The sequence below is a fragment of the Toxorhynchites rutilus genome, chromosome 3 (genome assembly GCF_029784135.1).
Source record: "Toxorhynchites rutilus septentrionalis strain SRP chromosome 3, ASM2978413v1, whole genome shotgun sequence".
In the NCBI taxonomy this organism is placed as follows: Eukaryota; Metazoa; Arthropoda; class Insecta; order Diptera; family Culicidae; genus Toxorhynchites; species Toxorhynchites rutilus.
Window position 1 is genome coordinate 59,515,280 of NC_073746.1, and position 21,520 is coordinate 59,536,799.

General features: G+C 35.9%; 1 protein-coding gene across 4 annotated transcripts in view; it reads right to left on the reverse strand.

Annotated features, from left to right (window-relative positions):
* LOC129779740 (serine-rich adhesin for platelets) overlaps positions 1-21,520 on the reverse strand; it is a 466,395-nt gene that overhangs the window by 5,214 nt on the left and 439,661 nt on the right. For all 4 annotated transcript variants that reach the window (XM_055787394.1, XM_055787396.1, XM_055787395.1 and 1 more), the window contains 2 exons: positions 2,326-2,509; positions 1,512-2,259 (listed from right to left, as the gene is read on the reverse strand). In XM_055787394.1, coding sequence (XP_055643369.1) covers positions 1,512-2,259; positions 2,326-2,509 — 932 coding nt within the window. The remainder of the gene's footprint in view (positions 1-1,511; positions 2,260-2,325; positions 2,510-21,520) is intronic.

The window sequence follows — 21,520 nt, forward strand, 5'->3', positions numbered from 1 at the left end:
TTTTATTTTGTATACTTTAAACCTATGCGACGCGCGAGCTTGAAACTTTTGGACCTCGTTGGTGGACGCCCAGAAAAGGAGTCCACTGGGGAGAAGATATCGAAGACTGCCGCCGCATACACACTCACACACACACACACACACACACACACACACACACACACAAAACTCGTTTGGTGGTCATCGAGTCTGCATGGATTACCGGCGGACGTCGAGCGAGGAGACAGCTTGAGGTTATATCAGAGACATAACCCACTTCTAGATTTCTATTTTGGGGAACGCTACAATATATACGATATGTAACAAATGAAGTTCAAGCAAGAACTAGAATCGATAAGATTATCTCGATTTACAAAATACGAATTTTTTCTCGATGTGATAGTGATAGTAATGATCGTTTTTTTTAAATAATAGGGGGCAATGACAGTGGGAGCGAGAGTTTCCAAGTGACCTTTCTGCAGGCCGAGTGTTTAGTTTTTCAAATTACCCTTTCTTTAAGGCTAGAGGCGAATGAACCGAGAAAGTTTGAACATTTTTACAATTCACAACATCATTAACATTACACCAACAAATTCGTACATGCTCCTGAATTCACAATAGCAAAAAAGATTATAGAGACCGATTCGTATTTTATTACTTCGAATATAATATCAGAATGCATCGAAATTTTCAAAATAACTCTTTAGTCGAAAGTTTTGGTGGCTCTGGAAAGAGCCGATGAATGATTCATGATTCATTTTTGTCCTCACAAGAACAATACACGAGAATTGCTCTGTGATTACCACTGCAGTCAGCGCACTCAGTATGCATCGTGAATCTTCTCCTCGTGCTAGACGTGATTGTAGGGTACCAATGAAAATGATCATCTTGAATTTCAAAAAGGTACTCCATAAAAAATGTTCACCACCTCGTAAAAACACCCTATGCAAAATTTCAGCTCAATCAGACTTTAGGGAGAGTGGCGCAAAGCGGTCAAACTTATACGTCTGCGACACCAGTAAAAGAAGTCCGAATGAGCTAATATTTTGCATAGGGTATATTATCGTGCAAATCAACATTCTAAAGCAAGTTCCGAGTGAAAAATCGAGATTACTATTTCCTTGCTCCTCGATTAGGAGTGCGTGTTGGGGAAACCGTATTCCGCTGCTACTATGGTTGTTCCTCTTAGAAGTACAATTTAAGGAGCACAAATCTGGCCAATCAAATTGTGGAAGTTAGTGATAGATGGGTAGAAATATTTTCTATCTATTGATGCAAACATCTTTGCAGTCTATCAAGAAATTCTCGAGCTATACGTATTCGAAATCTTCAATTTTTTTGCTACATGTTCAATGTTCAGATTTTCATTTTACCCCCCATATATTCCAGTTAGACGTAGTCCTACATCAAAAATTAGGCAATTGTTTCTTACGTTTTTGTTACACATACAAAATAGTTAAAAATAAAGTAACATCAGGTGGGCTACCCAGAAGAGCTGGCCGGTTGAGTATAGCTGCTTTGGGAATACTTACTTTTCTTCCTCGGTTTTCGTTTTGATTTGCACCTGCAAATCCTCGATTCTCGACTCCAGAGCGGAGATTTTGACCAGCGCCGCGGGCAATTCTTTGGCATCCCGCTCATACTCCTGAGTGATTTTTCTTAGGTCAGAAACCTCTCGTTGCTTCAAATCCAGCACATATCGCAGGCTGTCAACTTCATCCTGCAGAATCTGTGCGTGGCTGAGATTGCTCGAAGATCGATTACCCATCAGGGTGTGATCACCGTTCAGTGAGCTCCGCTGGAACTGTTCCTGGGGTGATGACGATCCCTGCGGAGGTTCCGACGAGTTTCGACTGTGCCTTAGGAAGCTACATTCGTCCTGGGTAAGACTAATTTTCTCCTGCAACTCTCGTTCTCTGGCTTCATTGACGCGACGCATCTCTTCCATCTGACGGTTGAGGTGCTTCAGCTGTTCGGTAAGGTCACGTTCGCGCATGGTCGCCGCCTGGAGCCGTTCGCTGAACTCCAGCTCGCTAGAGTGCACCTTTTCGCGTAGCTCATTCTCGGTGCAGCTGAGATCGCTTACCCGCTGCAACAGATCCACTTCGCGAGCTTTGAACTGTTTCAGCTGGGCATCCCGCTCGGCCAGCTTGCTTTCGAACTCTTCGGTACGGTTTCGTAGTTTCATGTCCGCATCCAGTTCCTTGCGCAGCAGTTCCGCCTCAAGGGCCGTTATGCGGTCAGCAGCGGAGCGCTGTTGCTCACTGAGATTAGCCTCCGCTAAAATGATACAGAAGTTACTATTAGTATGACTGTGTGTGTCTATTTGAAGCTGCGCAAAATTACCTTTACTGATCTCGCATCGATGCAACTCCTGGAGCTTGGCTTCGCGTTCGGTCGTTTCGTGTATCTGTTGCTTCAGCGACTGGCATGTTTGATGCTCCTCATCGAGCATCGATTTGGTGTCTAGCAGGTCACGGGTGGTTTTCTGATGGGACTTTTTGATGAGGGGACAGGAAAAGGCATCCAGCTGTGACCGAGAGATGAGAAGAAAAAAACGCGAACAAGGTTAGCAAAATTAGACTATATTGTTTTGGCATTGTTTGGCACACGCACTAGTAGAAAATGAAATCTCCGAAACATTGCTCAATGCTCGAGGATGGAATTTTTAGAACCGATTTCGTCGTGTCACGCCTGGGAGGCAAACATTGAATAAAACTTTGCGATGAAACGAGATCAATCTCCGGCAGCAAGACGTGAGATGTGAGCTGCTGGCAAAACCCGAGAAGGGCAGAAACATATAGGTTTCGTTCCATTTGAGCGGTCATCACGTTTAAAATGTTCTGTTCTAGCAGTTGCTTTGAACAAGCCTATCGACAGAGAGAGAAAATTCCACATGCTGTGGGGTAGTTACCAGTACCTGGATCGTCGAATGTATTCTTCTTCCATTTTTTGGTTGTTGCTTTAAAATAAGCACAGGTGCTTCGTTCGAAAGGGTCCGCGTACCTGGTAAATCGCACACAATGCGATTATTGGCATTCACTCTCGGTTTGAGAAGCGTGAAATTTTATATCACGAGCTTAAACAAAGCATGATTTGTGATCCTCTTTTTAATGGTCAAAATTTTATGTTTGTCTTCAGCAAAGGATGAGGTCTGCATGCGCATGAGAGAGTTAAAGAATTGGAAAATTTTCTTAATAACAGATAATTGCATGGAAAGCCTGCCCTCGAATGCTATGGAGGCGGTTATAAAAACATTTGAGGAAACTGCCAAAATCAAATCCGAAAGGATTCTCTTTCCTTTCATGTTACCTTCTCCGTTATTTTCATTTCTAGAGCATGCATACAAATTTGTGCCATAGAAGACAAATGCAGATAAAATAGCTGTATGCAAATAAGTTAAGAGATCATTTTTTGTTGAAAATTCACTCTTTATTTTACAGGAAATATAAAAATCGCGCAATTTCAAGCAAATCGTCTGAAAACATCGCGTAATTTCAAGAGAATCACATACAAAAAGATTGCCTCATCACCGGCGGGCGCTCGTCACAACCACACTTGCACACGCTCTCGCAGAATTTCTTTCCTTTTTTTCTAATTTCGAGAAAATCGCGTAATCTCGAGTAAACCGCTTAAAAAATCGCATTATTTCAAGAGAAACGCGTAAAAAACTAGTAAAATAAAACCACGGTCGATAAAAGTAGGTTCAAAAATTACAGCGATTTTTTTTAATTGAAAATTTATTTTTCTCAAAAACTTTATGTTTCAAAATTTTGAAAGAAAATAATAGCTCATACAATAACTGAAAAGTTATCCATACATCGTAAGAAGACAAAGTCTACAAGGAAAGTGTTTTTTGGTCTAGACCAAAACTGATATTTTTTCACATAATATATGAATGTAGGATATGTCTTTTCCCTATCGAACTATATATTCTTCTAAATATACTGTCATATATTTAGTTTAACGTAAAATATATCAATTACGGAAAACATATGTTTCTAATTTTTTTACATGTTATGTAAAAAGCTTTCCATAACTTTTTTGGTTTCGATACCTCAAAATTCGTTTTTTTATTCAAACCTAAAAGTATACATTTCCTTTGAAATTCAGCATTTGTTTGAAGTTCGTTCGAACATATTTCAGTTGCTGTAGAAGAACCGAAATCGGTCAACCGACTGTTAAGTAACATTTTTTTCAAATGATTATTTTTGGGGAAAAAAAGCTAATAAAAGCAGTAAATCTACAAAACCAAAAAAAAAAAAGAAATCTATCCTAATTTTTCATATGTTATATGGAAAACCCCATCATTTCCCAAAATCATATAAACAACCTTAGCTGACACATCAAAACCACAATTACTTGAATTACTTGATTACTTGAATCGCAGTTTCTTTTTTCATAGAAAGTACACGAGCTCCAAATGAAATCGACAAATGACATAACATGAGTATTTCTGATTCGAATGGAAGTTTGGATTCCGTTTGGGTTGGAGGAAATATGAGTTTTACACAGCATTTGGGAATGTTTTGACTCAAACGTAACTTTTGAAAAGGGCGTATCAATTTTAATAAGAGAAATCTTTGATAATTGATATTTCAAAAACTATGAGTTCTAAAGAAATAGTGTCTCAGAAAGAGTTATACTTAAAAAAACTTTAAACAACATTAAAAGTACATATGTAAATTTAAAAAAAATAATTTTGAAAAAGACAAAAATTGATAAAAAGCTTTTTTTTGTTTCAAATCGTATCAGAATTTATAATTTGTGGCTAAAAATAATTGCTAACATACAAACATACAATACAAAAGTTTCGAAAAATCATAAACATTCGATGTTCCACAAAGTTCGTCAAAAATAGTATATTTTTTTTAGGTTTATGTTTTACAAATTAATTATTTTTTTTTGTAAATGAAAAAAGTACTATTTTTTTCTCAGTGTACATTTTTTCACGTTTGGACATCAATACTCTATAACTCTTTCTAAGACACTATTCCGGTAGGACTCATAGGTTTTGAGATATAAATTATCAAAAATTTTAAATTTTCAAAAGTTACACTTGAGTCAAAAAATTCCCAAATGCTGTGGAAATATGGAATTGCATACACTTGAGCCTTAAATTTCATTTGTTGGTAACAGTTCGACAATCGATTCAGCGTGTCCAAACTCAGAAATCTTCAAAAAATATTTGGTAAAATCGGCTAAAAGTTGATTCTTCAGACCACCTTAAATCATGAAGGTGCACAAATGAAAAAAAGGAATTAAAATTTTTCGAAAACGAATAAATATTATATAAGTTGTTTTGAGGCAAATTTTTTTGTCATGAAATTGTACGTTTGACAATGTTTGCAGGGTTACCGAAAACAAAAGATAGTTCCCATTTATACAAATAAATTATATAACTCATTTTAATCGTATAATAAAACAAAAACATCTCCATGCCATAGGGAAAATATTTGTGAAATCACGTTATCGGTTGTCAATCGGTTTGATATTGCAGCTAGTCGACTGATTGAGAACCACAGCTTTGAGAAATGCAATTTTTGAGAGCACAAGAGAATAAATACATCTAAATATTAATGTTCACACTAGCAGAAGCATACATTTCAAAATTAAACAAAAAACCTATAAATATATTATAAATTATCAGTTTCAGTTTCAAATTCAACATTTTATTTATTTTTAATTTTATTATCGATTGATGATCTGTTATAGATTGAATAGATTGCAGATCTATTGAGAATGTAATAGCAACTTTAGGTGACCCACACGATCTAGTTGTGCAAATGGCAATAGAAAAATTCTAGTCATCAACACTGTTGCAGTGTGTTGAATAGATCCAACGTGAACTGTTCTGCGAAAACTTGTTATGATCGATGATATAATTATCAATAATACCCCTCATTAATTCGAATAAATGACGCTTTCGAATATTATACTCATAAAAAAAAATGACGGCCCTGCTTAAAATAGCTTTGAGGGAGTATTGAATCAATAAGAAGCGTAAGAATGACTATAACCATCTCCAATATTGAGAAATAGGTAAAACTCATTTGCAGATTCATCTACAAGATTTTTAGTTCTCTGCATTGTCCTCCAAAAAATGTTCTGCCTGGCACAACTGTGATCATAACCGGAGTCGAAACCGTTTAGCTTAAAGTATACCCACAAAAAGATGCCTATTACTTGAAAATGGCATAATGCAGAAGAGGAAAGTATACGACTGAAATTCCCAGATAGTTTAGGTTAGCTAGAGTCCACCATAAAATTCGTATTTGTCTATTTGGTAAAATCTGCCGAAATTCCGACAAATTCTACCCTATAATAAACATAATTTGAATGAGCCCAGGTATGTGCCACCTCGATAAACCACAGGTAATCAACTTTCTTTTTAGACACAGATGGTCGTGACTAAACAAAATTTTCCAGCTCTGCCAAGAAAATACTTAGTGTTGTTTTTTTTACGATACAAATCTCATTTAAAATCCATAAAAAAAGAGTTACAAACATACAAAGTTCCGCATCGCCAGAATATGCCGCTATGCATAGTTCAGGCAGACACAACAATATTATGCATAAAATAACTGCCCATAAAATAGCATACATGCAGCTCATTGTTAAATCAAAATAATATGAAAACTTCACTTCAAAACTGGCATTACAAGTTGCGTTAAAATTATGAAAACAAAATTGATATTTACCCATATATCTTCCATTGCCATGTCGACATCCATATCATCCCACAGAAGACCCATGGTGACGAGCCGTTTACGAGAGCTCACGAGCACACTTTGTCTTATCACAGGCACCAGAAAAGAAGATCCTTATCACAAGAGTCTATCGGAAAACAATTTTCTTTGTTTCCACTACTTTGAGAGTAGGCTTACAGCGGAAGAAACCACTAGAATATCACTTTGAATCAAACTAGAAACCCAATTTCAAAAGAACGATCGCGCATGAGCTGCCATGTGCTCCGTTCTACCATCAGAACGAAACTGACTCATCTCAGTAGTATTACCCAAAACATAAGATCCCATCCCTCTTTGTTGTCGAGCATCCTTTTTGTCTCTACCTAGACCAGCAGTGGGGGTAGTGGTTTCGGCAATAAAACAATTTGCCAATTCGCAAATTCCCCTTCCCCGGGGATTGTCTCCAGTTCGCATCTTCCAGTCTCAACGGGAGTTTGGGCTTTACTGAGCTGGAAAAGTACTAAGTCAGGATAGAAATCGCTCACTATTGTAGCCATAGCCGCACCAGGTAATGCGAGGTATGGGGAGCGCAGGGCGACAATCGTCCTGCGACGGCGAGGCATCAGGAAGTTGAGCAGCCTAAGATCGCAATCGTTAAGCGACAACTCCGCAACAGCTGAGTAGACGCAATAAAGCGGGAACCTTTGGTGACGCCAATGTTTATTTTTATGGTATTTTTAATTTCCCGATCATTGTAAATGAAAGATAAATACTTTTTTTTTTTTTGTATTTGTTTATATGATATGGTGCTTTGTTTGATTTCAAGCCGACTCCAGACACCATTTTTCCTTGCACGTTGAACCTAACGAATAGGAACAAAGTGTGTCTCCTGAAAATGCCTGAAAATGAACATTACTGATTTAAAGCAAAACACGAGCCTCAATTGACGCACAATTTACATATAGTTTTTGTTTTCAGAAAAGACCCTTTTTAGAATCGAATCAACATCGTCAAAATCACTGTTAATTTTTTTTTGAAATATCTTCACAATAGTGGTTGAAGCTCTCTGAATGCCCAAAAGCGCGTTCGAACAAAAAAATATGCAGAGCTGCAGACTGTTGCTGAATGAAGTCAATGATAATTTTCCAATCGATACGATGAATGAATTCGTTCTAAAAAATTAAAATCGAGAAAAAAATGAGTTCGTTTGTCTATAGTTTCGACATCGATTACAATACAGCGATCCACCAAAAACGTCTGAGATTTTGGGGGAAAATACTGGAGAAAATCTCATCATCAACAGTTATAGTGGACAGAAAATTAATTGATTTCCATTCAATTGAGAATGAATTTCAGGTTGAAATGAAAAGGCAAATTTGTTTTGTTCCCCTTAAGGGGGGACCCCTGTCTGGAATGTCTACAAATGATTAATTTTCGTGATTTGTTTTCGAATGTTAGGAATAAAGTGAAGTATTCGGGTATTTTGGTTATTGTTTAAGGTATATTTGAAGATCGGTTGTGTAACGCTTTAGGGTTGACGGTTGTGTAACGCTTTAGATAATTCATTTTTACATGCTGGTAAAAAATTTCAGCCGAATCGGTCGAGTAGATTTGAGATATCGATGATAGCACCAGCTGAGAAAACATGGTTTCGAGAAAAACGCGTTTCAAAATTCGTACAGCAATACTATATGCCTTGAGATGACCTTATTCTTTTGGCTGTAACTTTCCAACGAAACCAAATATCGAAAAATCCTTTTAGGACAACATTTCTAAGGGCATAGGCTTCTCAGAAATGCAAAAAAAATCGATTTTTCGACTTTCCAGACCGGGGACCCCCTTAAAGAGATGTTAAATTTTATTCAATTGAATTCATTAACAATAAAATAAAAGATACGTACCGTCGATGGGGGTGAAAATGCGTTATGAGGGTGAAATTGGGTCAAAAATGGAGAAAGTTACTATTAGTAATACAGGTCGGACTCGATTATCAATAATCGCAATTTCACTTTCAACGTTAATTTTCGAATCCAATACATAATCGAATCACAAAAAAGCTATTTTTCTATTAATGTTTGACATTCATACATTAATGGAAAAATTGTTTTCTTGAGATTCGATTATGTATAGGATTTGAAAATAATTGTTGAAAAAAAATGGTCGACTATATATAATCGAGTCCGACCTGTATAAGTAATATAATAGGAGACATATTTCCAATGCATAATACTTAACTGTAGTACAAATAGTTATTATTTAATAATTCATCAAAGTTTAATGTGTAAATAGCTATTAAATAACACCTCAGAAAAAATCTCATGCCCAGCATTATACAGAACTACTAAAATTGTAAATATTGGATGGAAATATTCTTTGAAGTCTTGGCAGATGAGTCATTACTGATTTTGAACATCTTTTTTTTTCCATTCGAATTTCAATATTTTCGAAATAATCTCTTATTTACACTGAGTGGGGGTGAGAATGGGTCCGAAAAATGAACTTTCCCCCTTTTTTCCCAAAATGACCTCTTTCAATAGTTCATAACTTTTGAACTACTGGCTGATCGATGTATCAAATGCCAATGAGCTAGCTTTGTTCAAAAAACATTACACTTGAAAAAAAATAGATTTTGTTTTCGTAATTATTGATTGTGATTGTTTTTCATAGCTTACATGGTGGTAGGATCATTTGAATATTGAAGTTGACCAGAATGAAAAAATACAGCACATTTGTCAGGCGCTGCTAGCTGCTAGTTTCCGCTACGTAGCGATTACGTATAGGTAGGAATGGAAGCAGTTTATTTAAAAAAAATATATCCCTTAATGCTAAATATTCCGATGCCCAGTAAGTTTACGAAATTACTGAAAATCAAATTCTATTGAAATTCACAAAAAAAATCTATACAGTCTAAGAATAATATATTTAGGCACTGGCTTGTGTTTGCTGTCCAAGCACAATCGTTTGTTCGGTTTATTTGATGCGTTCAGATGCCATTCGTTATCTCTTAAATCTTTCAGTAATTATAATTCATCTTTTCTGACTCATTTGAAACTCTGTTTTCAAAAGATAAGTGCATTATTTGTAACAATAACAACAACACGGACTACTCTTTAATCATGAGTACGCCGGGTTTTTCCACTTGAGCCCCTCCACTATCTATGTGCAAAAATCGAAATGCTAAAATGTACCAGATTTGCATTTATATTGCAATATTTTCTAGCTCATGCCTGATAATGATTCCCTGTGAGTAATTAACTCTGTTGTTAACGATCAATTTTTACAAACGTTTCCAATAAAACTAGATGGACACAATCCATTTGGGTTGGCTTGATTTTAGGTCTTTGGATTAGATTGTCCAATAATTTCTCCTGAATTGTGAAAATGACCCAGCCTATGACTACCTTTCAAATCGCATTTTTGTATAATGAACCAAAAAGAATAGAACGACAGCATCAGGTAAGTGAGGCATTTTAATTTATATGTCGATCATGGAAGGCAATGTGACGGAATGTTGTTCTGAACAAAAATTAAAAAAAAAAACGGATAGGTAATGTCGTGAACATAACCGAAGAGACGTTAGACTACACTAACTGCTGTCAATAATACTATAATACCTTATCTAATTTCCGAGTAGTTTTTCTGTATTTCTTAGCAAAATTACATCTCACGCTCCCAAAAACATCATTCACACAGAAATAATCCACAAATTATATCATGTAGAATCTTTCGAAGAACGGCAACAGAAAACCCGAAATCGATTATGTTGGCGAAAAATATAGCAATGGCAGTGGAACGAATTTGCACCTGCAGTTTTCCACCGAACAACACAACCTGCTGTAAAATTTCTTCTCACCATCCAGCTTGCAATGTGTTGTACTTTGACGTCGCTTTTAACCCGGAAACAATACACGAATTCGCGAAAATTGTATGATCGATTGGGAAATAAGCCCAAAACACTCCTAAATTCACACAAGCTCTCCCTCGGCAAACAATTATGAAGAATCTACATCTGTAACATCACTGTGTGCTGGGAAGGTGGCCTATCGCTTGATTGGAAAACTATAAAACCTTAACTGGTGATATACGGCCTCGTCCACTGTTCGTTCCTTCTTGTATATCTTAGAGGAAAAAAAATGCACGTAAGGGCTGGGGATAATTCTCAGAAAGTGCAGGCGCTGATAAATGAGAGAATTGATGCAAACATATTTGCGATCCATTAGGAAATTGTCGATTTAAAAGCGATCGAAATGTTTCTCTTTTGTTACATGTTCAGTGTTTCTTTTCTTTTAAATTTTACACCTTTTCTTCCTGTTGGGAAAGAAGGAAAAAATTAGATGGGAAATGATTTTTTTTATGAAATCTGGTCTACAAGGCTAGGCAAAACTGATATCTCTCCCTCTTTTCATTGCATGTTGCTCTGTGGCACACGTGGTCGAAAATAAAGCTGATAATATCACCAAAAGAAAAACCCTAGAAATGTTATGAGAATTGACTAGGAAGCAAAATCAAATAATCTATTGAATGATTTATTTCTATTAAGTTTGAGCTGTTTGAGATTGTTCATGGCTCTCGTGTTCGAACTTTTATAAAATATATTTCTTCAGACTTGCGCTGGTAGACGCGTATTCTCGAGCATGCTACTCAGAATGCATTCATTAATGTTGTATGGCATAAGAAATCTGAGCTAAGTGTCGTATATACGTTGCAAAAGTTCAACTGGGAATGTTAATGGCATTCTAGAAGAATAAATAACAATAAATAACGCAAAAAAGTCTTGGATAGATTTCGCTTTTCAACGCAGTATTATCTACATAATTCCATATTTGCTGATGTTAATTGTCGAAATATATATTTTGCACGTTTGATTTGAAGTTCTTTGATATATATTACAATATTACGTAAATTTAAATTGGTCAAACCAGCTGCTTCAAGTGGAAAAATCTTCATCATACATTGAAAATAAAATAGGCACTTGTTGAATAAATTTGGTTGTAAACTCAATGCTTCGGAAATAAGAAGAATCTCGAAAAATTATACTTTGTCCATTATCCTATCACTTGAAGTTTTCTTTTGTTTCTCACTTTCCTTTAATTTTTTTCGCGTAAATCGCACAATTTCAAGAAAATCATCATTACTCAAAAAAGAAGTTGCGTAAAAACGGATCTAGTATAAAAAATTAACTAATTTGTAGTTGCTGCTTTGAGCTATCCATAAATTAAATCCATGTAATGAAAATACAAATTGTCATAGTAACGAAAGTTCCTGAACTTGCACTGGAACACTGAACCGCATCTTTGAACATTCCTCTCTAAATACAAAATACAAATCAAATGAAAAAAAAACCTTTAGCATATTATAAAATTGTATTCTATATCATGAACTCTTTCACTCCCCATGTGCAGAGATTATAATGTTTCATCGAACGTCACATAAATCCCGTTGATAACTTGGGCCGTATATTACAAAATTGACAATTCGTTCAGATGTGTGAGTTTGAATTGGTCGGAGATAAGTCAGAGGGGACGAAGTGGCACAATTAAAACTTTCGAGTTATTGATTGCGTTATTATTGTGGCTCTTCACTGGGCTAGAGACGAATGAACTGCAAAGTTTAAAGCCTCTTAAAAACAAAGAAGAAGAAGAAGAAGAAGAAGAAGAAGATTGCATTAGGTTAAGCATTTCGTAAGCTACATACCACATTTATTAGATTAGGAAAATCACGCGTGGAGCCAGAAAAACGTATTGGAATTGTTTAGAATGTTCAACGGAAACACCTTATACTGCCGTAATCTCGCAAAGTGACGCAAGCGTCAAAATTGACATTTTACTTTTCATGTTATAAATCGATAAAGAATATCAAATCCTTTCAAATGACTGCGAAATTTTACAGAAATCTGAAAAAATGACCCCGCAAAAGCTTGAAAACAGAGTGGCGTAAGCGCCATTTCCACTGTGATGTGGCGCAAGCGCCGTCTCCCTTATGATGTGATGTATTCTGATTGTGATGCGATGTGATTTTTTATCTGTTCTGATGGTTTTGATAGAATAAACGAACAGGGACAGCAAATTTCACATAACAACATCTTCCGTAATGAACGTTTAGCATAATGAGAGTCACATACCTTCTTTCTTAAAAAAACACTTTTCCGAAAAGCTCGTTATGTCAAACATTATAAACGAAAACAGTCGATCCCCATGCGGGGATTTAGCATTTAGCATAACAATTTTGTTTTGTTGTAGTTCCAAATCATGTACTTAGAAGCACTATTTAAATGTCACGTCAAATATTTGAATTCATAAAATCAAACTAATCTTTAAAAAAAATATCCTAGATTGAAGTGTATTGCTGTTCTCACATATTGCACATAACGATTGTGACTGAATATTTCATTAATTTAATTGTTGACTACAAGGATTTCCCAATAGTGTCTTTTATCTTCTGTCTTTTATTTTATCTTTTTTAAATCAAGGGTCAAAGCTTTTTGATGTTTACTTACCTCACGAGCTCAATTTATCTTTTGGATGAATTGAAGCTAAGTGTTGATAGAAGGGTTTATGTTGGATTTGGTGAACAGCTGCACTCTTCTAAATTCTCCATCGAAACGCATCTTATAACAAAAATCAAAACATCCTCGCGTAATCTGAATTTTCTTTACATCGGATAATTTCAGACGGCATTATCTTATTTAACATGGATGTTTTCTATTGCATTTTGAATTGAAAAATTGAAAAATGAAAAATTCTCAACTACATTAGCCTGCTCAACGCATGCTACAATGTCGGAAAATGTGTAGAACTCTTCTCCCTGATGCTTCCTCATACTCCGCTCAACGGCGGCATTTTGGAGAAAATAATTGGAAACAGATTTTCGCATACTCTAATGGATGGACGCCAATCGGTTGTGGAAACAGCGATTTTGATTTCCTGTTTCCACAACAAACTGGCGTTGGTAATATAGCTTAAATAAAACTGCATTGTTTTAAGATTCAAGCCGATGGCAATGAATTTCCATCTAGTGTACACATTTTGTACAGATCAGATTTTCGTAATGCAAGCGTATGCTTATTATACATGCATATTTAAGAAAAACCTCGTAATGAAAATTTTTACCTCTGGCGCTTGCGTCACTTTGTGAGATTACGGCAGTATAGGACTAAACTTCAAGCTCGTTTTTCCCGAAATCATGAAAATGTCATATGGTCCGGTTTGACTAACCACCGATCAATTATTATTGTCATTTATTTATTTACTCTTTTCAACGATAGTTCCGAAGATTCGAGTATAATTCATCTATCTTTTGCGACAATTATTTTCACATCTATAAAATAAACGACGAAAATATTTGATGTGAAAGGTGCAACATCGGTTTTTAGAGTTTTTTTTAAGTCTGTTACTCTGAAACAAACATCTGAAAATAAAATTTAAATAATTTTGAAACTTGTTTTTGATTGTTTATATCGTTAGTCTGATCCCCTCAATCTCTGCAAACTTCCATATTGATACGTTCAACCGCTATTCTTCCCCGATCAATCAAAGTTTTGCGTAAATTAGAGGAGCGCTTCATAGCATACTGCGCTGGAAGTAGAAGACACTTATCTTAGTCTTGAAAAGCTTCAAAAAACAATAAATTCTTATCCTTTTTCTTCGAAATTTTTGTCCATTGTATCAAAGCATAAATAAGCGCGAAGGAAATTGCAGAACTAAAACTTTGCAGCTTTGGAGAGATAACAAAAATCCCTGAAAATTTTCAGAGTTTCACTCTGCTTTTATGTTTCTGGTCGAGTGTAGTAAACACAACGCTATTATGATGAGCTGCTCTTGTGATATCAACTTTCTGTGGATTATCTGGATCATAAAACCAGTTATCTCTTTCATCAGTTTTTCTTCTATTGTGAACCAGATTTTCTAATTTCTAAATACTGCACCAATTTGATTTATCTCTTGGTCCATCTGTCTAGATAAATAATTTTTACTTTGAAGGGTAACCATTTCTAATTTAAATGTATTCTGATAAGCGTGACTACGAACCGCTTTCGAGATAACTGATATTGGCATCTGAAGTCAAAATTCTCTGGAACTTGATATTCTTGTATTTGTAGTACATACGATTGTAGTACATGACTATAAACTATAACATTGCAATAATGATCGATATCTATTCTATTAGTCTCTCCCAGAAAATAGTCAGGAACAGGTTCTCAAATACTACTCTGTATACTAGAAACGCGTGCTAGACCGGAAATTCGGAAGCTCGAATTCAGATTTACCTCAGTTACAGTGTTTCTAATTGGTTATGGAAATTTTTGAATAAGATAATTTTTACTCATCCTAGACGAAAGAGAATTTTGAACGAACTGATGTGGCTACGACGGGTATCGGATAAAACACAGGATGAAGAGGGAATGAAATAATGATACCTGCGCAGAATTCAAAATCCAGCTAATCCGAAAACATTATTATACCTGCTTTTTATTTCCTCTGCGGATATTTTACCCTCATCTGATTTAAAAAAAAATACGGAAATAAAATTTTCCACCTGAAAGTTTCCTATTATCATCTGTCCAACTCCAGATGAACATTGCCATTTAAATGTTCGGTAAATCCTAATATGTATCAGTTTCACCTGCGCATTTACATACGATTTTCGATTATATCGGGAGAATGGAAATGTGAATTGAGTTTTTTCTTAATTTATGGGTTTCGCATGCAGTCCAGTATATCCACTCATCCTGAAGAACCATTCACTTCAAGGTAGGTTTCTACGATAAAATTCTCCACGGAACGTTTAGCTGTGCAGTTTCGATGGGCACAATTCGGCTATCAGCGTAACACGCAAAAAAATGAAAGGCATGGTAAATGGGGAGGGACTCTAAATGCAAATGGGACCAACTGCAAGATTGAACAGCAGTTCTGCTGTTTCAACCATGGTTACGTAATAACTCTCAATTACGGATGATCTCCTCGAGAACATTTAGGAATTTCCCCTGCCGAGCTCGATTCATGCGCAAACGAACACCAAGAAAGAGTTCTTCAAAACACTTTCTCGGTTTTTGGTATTCCCCATATCGCTACTTTGCACTTGTAAAATGCCTCCGTCCCGGTGCTCGAGAGCTTAATTGTGGGATTTTCCAATTGTTTATGGAAGTTATATGCCACCTCTTCGATGATGTTTTTCGAGCTTGCTTTTTTACCACTTTCCACGAATTGCACCAAGTCTTCCGCCCTGATCAAAATTCTCCATTATATTGCGAAGGATACCAGGTGAGGATAGGAAGACGCAGCAAGGTAACCACATTTAATCATATGCAGGGGAATTTTAATTTGGGGTGTTTTATTTGCTTACAGAGTGTGACGAAAGAAGAGTAATTTCATATGATAATCCAATATCGTTAGTCAAATAAGGGATAGATCCAAATTTTGGGAAACTCAGTGGTCCTGGGGGATATTGAATTTCAAAAAGACTTGTATTTCGAGCCAACAAAACTCTCATGTATGCAAATTGAAATAAATAAGCCTGAGCAAAAAGTGTATGGAGCTGTTGGCAACAGCATAACACTAGAATGAAAAATTATCCTGGTTGTGTCGAAAGGGTTTTTTTACGACAGCCTCATTAATAAAATTAACACCTGCATGATCCCGGTGGTCCCGCCTATTTTCGCCACATTTGCCAGTAGCTCGGTTTGAACCAATTTATATGATGTTTCAGCGATTCTCTCGCTTTTTTTTTACTGCAGAAGGTGGTACACATTTTATGGTCGGACACCGAGTCCGAAGTAACCCACAACTAGAGTTGAAAAGGCACGAAAGAAAGAGTGCTTTGAATACGCAAATTACGAAAAATCGATGCAATAAATGTCGATAAGTTGCTTTATGAGGAGTGACTATAGATGCAGCTGACAATTCGAAAGAAATTATACCTTCTTCCAAAAGTACTATTAAATCGAACGGAGGTAAAATGAATTTAGGTGCGTGAACGGCAAATCAAAAGTGATTTACAACGTAATGATTCTCGCAGTATGTGTGTAGTATAATGTATATTGGAAACTATTGAACAACAAAATTATTTGTGTTGAAATGACGTACTCGAATTTCATTTTACATTAGCAGTTATATAGATTAGCAAGTCTCACTTTCACAGTAATGCATTTACACGAGTCACGTAAAACTGAAAAAAAACTCAGCAACATATGTAGAAGAACGAGAGAGAGAGAGAGAGAGAGAGAGAGAGAGAGAGAGAGAGAATTTGGAAAAAAATAAGTGAATTCAATGTAAACTACATGAAAACAAAAACCAATAGTAGTTATAATTGAATCTGCGATCAAAAAGCGAAGAAGATTTTAAAGACGGTAATTGAGGACGTTTTCTGGAAGTAACGAGTATATTTCTCTGCCGACAATAAAATGATTCAATATTTCCACGAAATATTTAACGATCTGGCTATATTGTCACTACAAACAGGAAGAAATTATTTAAGAACGTTAGAGTCACTGAAGATAAAAATCAACGCATTTCTAATTTTCATCAAACTAAAGGTTCCAGATGAAGAGAAAACTAAATCATTGACGATTGATCGCTATTTTGTCTACTCAGAAAGTCTCAGCTATCCGCTCGATGAATTCTGAAAGGCACTAATATTATTTTCTTATTAGGATAAAGCAGCTTTTGGGTAGTCTAATCGTAAAATCAAACTGGATTTTTTAAGTTTAGCGCATTGCTTCATTCCAGGTAACGAAAAGTCGAGCTGGCCTTAGGGGGTACCTGTTGGGCAGCAAACTAGGAGACGGTGGTCCTGAACTAACCCATGAAGATCACGAAGATCATAGAATAGATATTTGTACAAAATTACTGATATGTAAAGGATTTCTGGAGTGATAAATTAATAACACGTGGAGTTGGTAAAACTGGTGAGGCAGAATTTTGATTGTGATGATTGAACCCTCAAGGCTGCTGCAATGTTAAATCCTAGAATCTTTTTCAATCTAACAAGCATAAAAGAAGTATTGGATATTAGTTTTTATGACGGGGAATGAAAACCGTGCCTGATTATGTAAAGTTTCTGTTAGACAAAAATCGGTTGCCTGAAAAAATGAAAGTTCACTCGCATATTCTTACTATGCCTAATATACCCTACAAATTTTAAGGATATTTGTAGTAGTTTTTCGTGGATCTGATCAAGCAAATGAGGAAAAGATAGGATTTTAATGATCCGTTGCTCAAGGCTGCTGTTTTTAACGATCCCAGTATGCCTCACTTCTCGGCATACGTCGAGCGATTTTTTACTGGTTATAATCAGAACAAGAAGAAGCAGAGCTTAGCAACGACACGATAAATTCAATTTTAAGATTTGATTGAGCATCGTGGCGGTAGATCGAAAATTTTAAATTAAAAAAACTGTGTATAGGCATCAAGTTATGCAAATGTTAGTGTACATTCACAGTAAATGTAGTATTTGTAGTAAGTAAATGTAATATTTTGTAGATGACAAATGAGTATTTTTTCATGCTGATAACGAAAGGAATTTAAAAGAAAAAAAGTAAAATCAAACATTTTTTTAGAGTGCGGTCAAATTATCACCTGGGAGTGGTAAAATGAACACCTGTACATATCATGTTAAATGGGTTAAATTTATACATTGTTTCATGTTCAAATTTGTTTGAGTCATTATTGAGAAATTAGGTATATCCATGAAATAATCTGGGCCTATTCACCTAGAATAGTAATAAGAATTTTCTCATACGTACAAAAACGTCGCAAGAAACACATAACGTTTCACATATTGAGGTTTGGGGTGGTATATTTTCCCAGGGTCAAAGCCACAAAAGGAACACCTTGAAGGGCAACATGTGATAAGGTATATCAACTCCAGAAAACATAACATTGTGAGTCGTTATCCAGTGATGGCTCATTTTGCTCCCACACAACAAAGTATTTTCGAATGCGAATTATTCGCTGAAATCAAACAAAATATCTGTTTACTTTTTCTAGTATATGTGAACAGTCGTCCAAACTGATAATTTGTGGAAGATATCAGGTCGAATAACTTATATTTCAAGTGTGTTCGTAATATATTTCAAAATTTGTAGCTTCACAATGAGGGATATCCTATCCACGCATGGGGAAAATCGCATCGAAATTCGCTCAACAATACTCATTCACAGATAAAACTCACCCTTCCATTCCCCGTTTATGCCTCACTTTACTTGAGACTGAAAACATTCACCTATCATCTCCACAAAGTTCATTCTCGAGTTTAACGGAAAAATTCTGTTTCGATTCCGCTCATCTATTCTCAGAGAATTTTGCATTCTCTCATTTGCCTCTCGGAATGACGTTAGATGGTGAGAGAATCAAATTGGAAACATTTGCTTGAGTAAGCCAGTGTATCTGTAGAGTCATTCGTTTTTCACTCAAATAGCAATCATTGAAGCCTCGATCGCGGCAGTAGAATATAGGTAGATAGTTGAAATCGAGTTGTTTCCTATGTACTATTGCAATTACATTTTTTTGTTTCTAGTATGAAACGATCTGAGCCAACGCAAAAGACCATATTAACGCAAGTTATTGGTGAGCGGGAAGGTAGATTCATGTGCATTGCCGATAACAAATGCACTTGAATGCAAGTATGGAAAACTTAATTATAAATCACTCTTGTATCTGCTTGGAATAATCATGGCGAAAAGAATGCAGCAAACAATCGTGAGATTGCACGATGAATCATTTTACACACCCCGACCATCTTCATTCGGGACTGATAGAAAACATAACAAAACAAAGAGTGGAAAACAACATTCAATGAATGAATATTCTTTTGGAAGGATCGCACGAAACAAAATAACAAATCAGTCAAAATAGATTGAATCTGGGTGTATGTATGATTTTATTTTCCATTGTACTCTTTTCCTTGTCAGCATTCAGTGCACATGAAATCCACCTTCCCGCTCATCAATAACTTGCGTTAATATGGTCTTTTGCGTTGGCTTAGATCGTTTCATACTAGAAACAAAAAAATGTCATTGCAATAGTGCACAGGAAACAAATCGATTTCAACTATCTACCTATATTTTACTGCCGCGATCGAGGCTCAATGATTACTATTCGAGTGAAAAACGAATGATTTTACAGAGACACTCGCTGGCTCAAGCAAAAGTTTCCAGTTTGATTCTATCACCATCATTCCGAGAGGCAAATGAGGGAATGCAAAAATTTCTGAGAATAGATGAGGGGAATCGAGACAGTATTTTTCCGTTTTAATCGAGAATGAACTTTGCGAAGAGGATAGGTGAATGTTTTCTGTCTCAAATAAAGTGAGGCATAAACGGAGAATAGAAGGGTGAGTTTTATCTGTGAATGAGTGTTGTTGAACGAATTTCGATTCGATTTTGCCCATACCTGCTTGAATGCTGACAAGGAAGAGAGTAGAAGCGAAAATAAAATCATACATACACTCAGATTGAGTCTATTTTGACTCACTCGTTATTTTGTTTCGTGCGATCCTTCCAAAGGAGTTTTTATGCACCGAATGTTGATTTCCACTCTTTGTTTTGTTATGTTCACTCTAAGTCCCGAATGAGGATGGTCGGAGAATGAAAAATGATTCATCGTGCAATCTCACGATTGCTTGCTGCATTCTCTTCGTCATGATTATTCCAAGCAGATACAAGAGTGATTTATAAATAGGTGTGGAGAAATGAGCGAATGAACTTTTCCATATTTGATCCTATCTTCATGCGTTGATTTTTCACGAAGTTACAGCATTCCAAAGCTCGTCTCACAATTTCGACTTCGCACTCTGTTCCTTTTTTTTGTCGAGTACACTTGACAATTGACGTCATTATATTTGGTGAAAATTTCGAATCCCCGACATCATAATGGTAGCAAATTGCAACGAGCTTATGAAACCCATCGGTAACAATATCCAGGATGGATATCAATTTCGAATCGGGATGATCGACAGGTTTGTATCTGTGTTATTCTAATACTTTTAAGTTCCATTATGAAGTTTCTGTATTTTGATTAAAACAAAGAAACGAAAAAAAGTCAGTCAGCTTATTGGATTTCTACACACACAGTTTGATGATTTGGTAGGACGTTGTAACTATTTGTTGCAAAATCATCGGTTGTTCCATCAGTATGCGGTCGAAATTATGACTGATTGCTTGGAGATCACCAGATTTAACCAAGCAAAACTGCGATCAGAGTTATCTGGAAAATTTGATGCAAACAAATGAAATTCATTTGTTTGCAACAAATTGAGATTCATTTTTTTGACGTAGGATTACTTTCATCAAGGGTGCCGAATCAGAAAACAGGTCACGTTTCTATGAAGTGCAGGTAACGTTAATAACCATTTTTGCTGCGAACGAATTTTGACGATTTGCATGCCAATCAAATCGAAAATTCTCTAAGATTTGTTTGATATGCTATAAAATACAATCCCATAGTTTGTAAATGGTTTGAATTTATGAAAATTGGAAGTATTCTTATTTTCCCATACATTTGTTCTGTCCATTTTTGTGGTTACCCAACCGTACTCGTAATAACGGGTAACTTACGCAGCCGCGAGAATAGTAACAACGAAGGGGGATAATATTTGCGACTTAAACTCAACCCTTGAACAGTAAGTGCGCTGTCGTTAGCGGATGAGTATTGCATCTACTCTGAAGAATTTTTTTCAAGGTAGTTGTTTGATGTTCGCTGAAAACGGACACAATTTTCTGTGGAGCGTCGAACGACAATGAAGTGTTTTTTCCAAGACGGGTGGAGGGGAATTTGGATTGAGTTTTTTTTATCCCATTTATTTTTTAAGGCTCATTAGCATTTTAGCAGTAAAGGAGCCGAATTTTAATCGTGTAC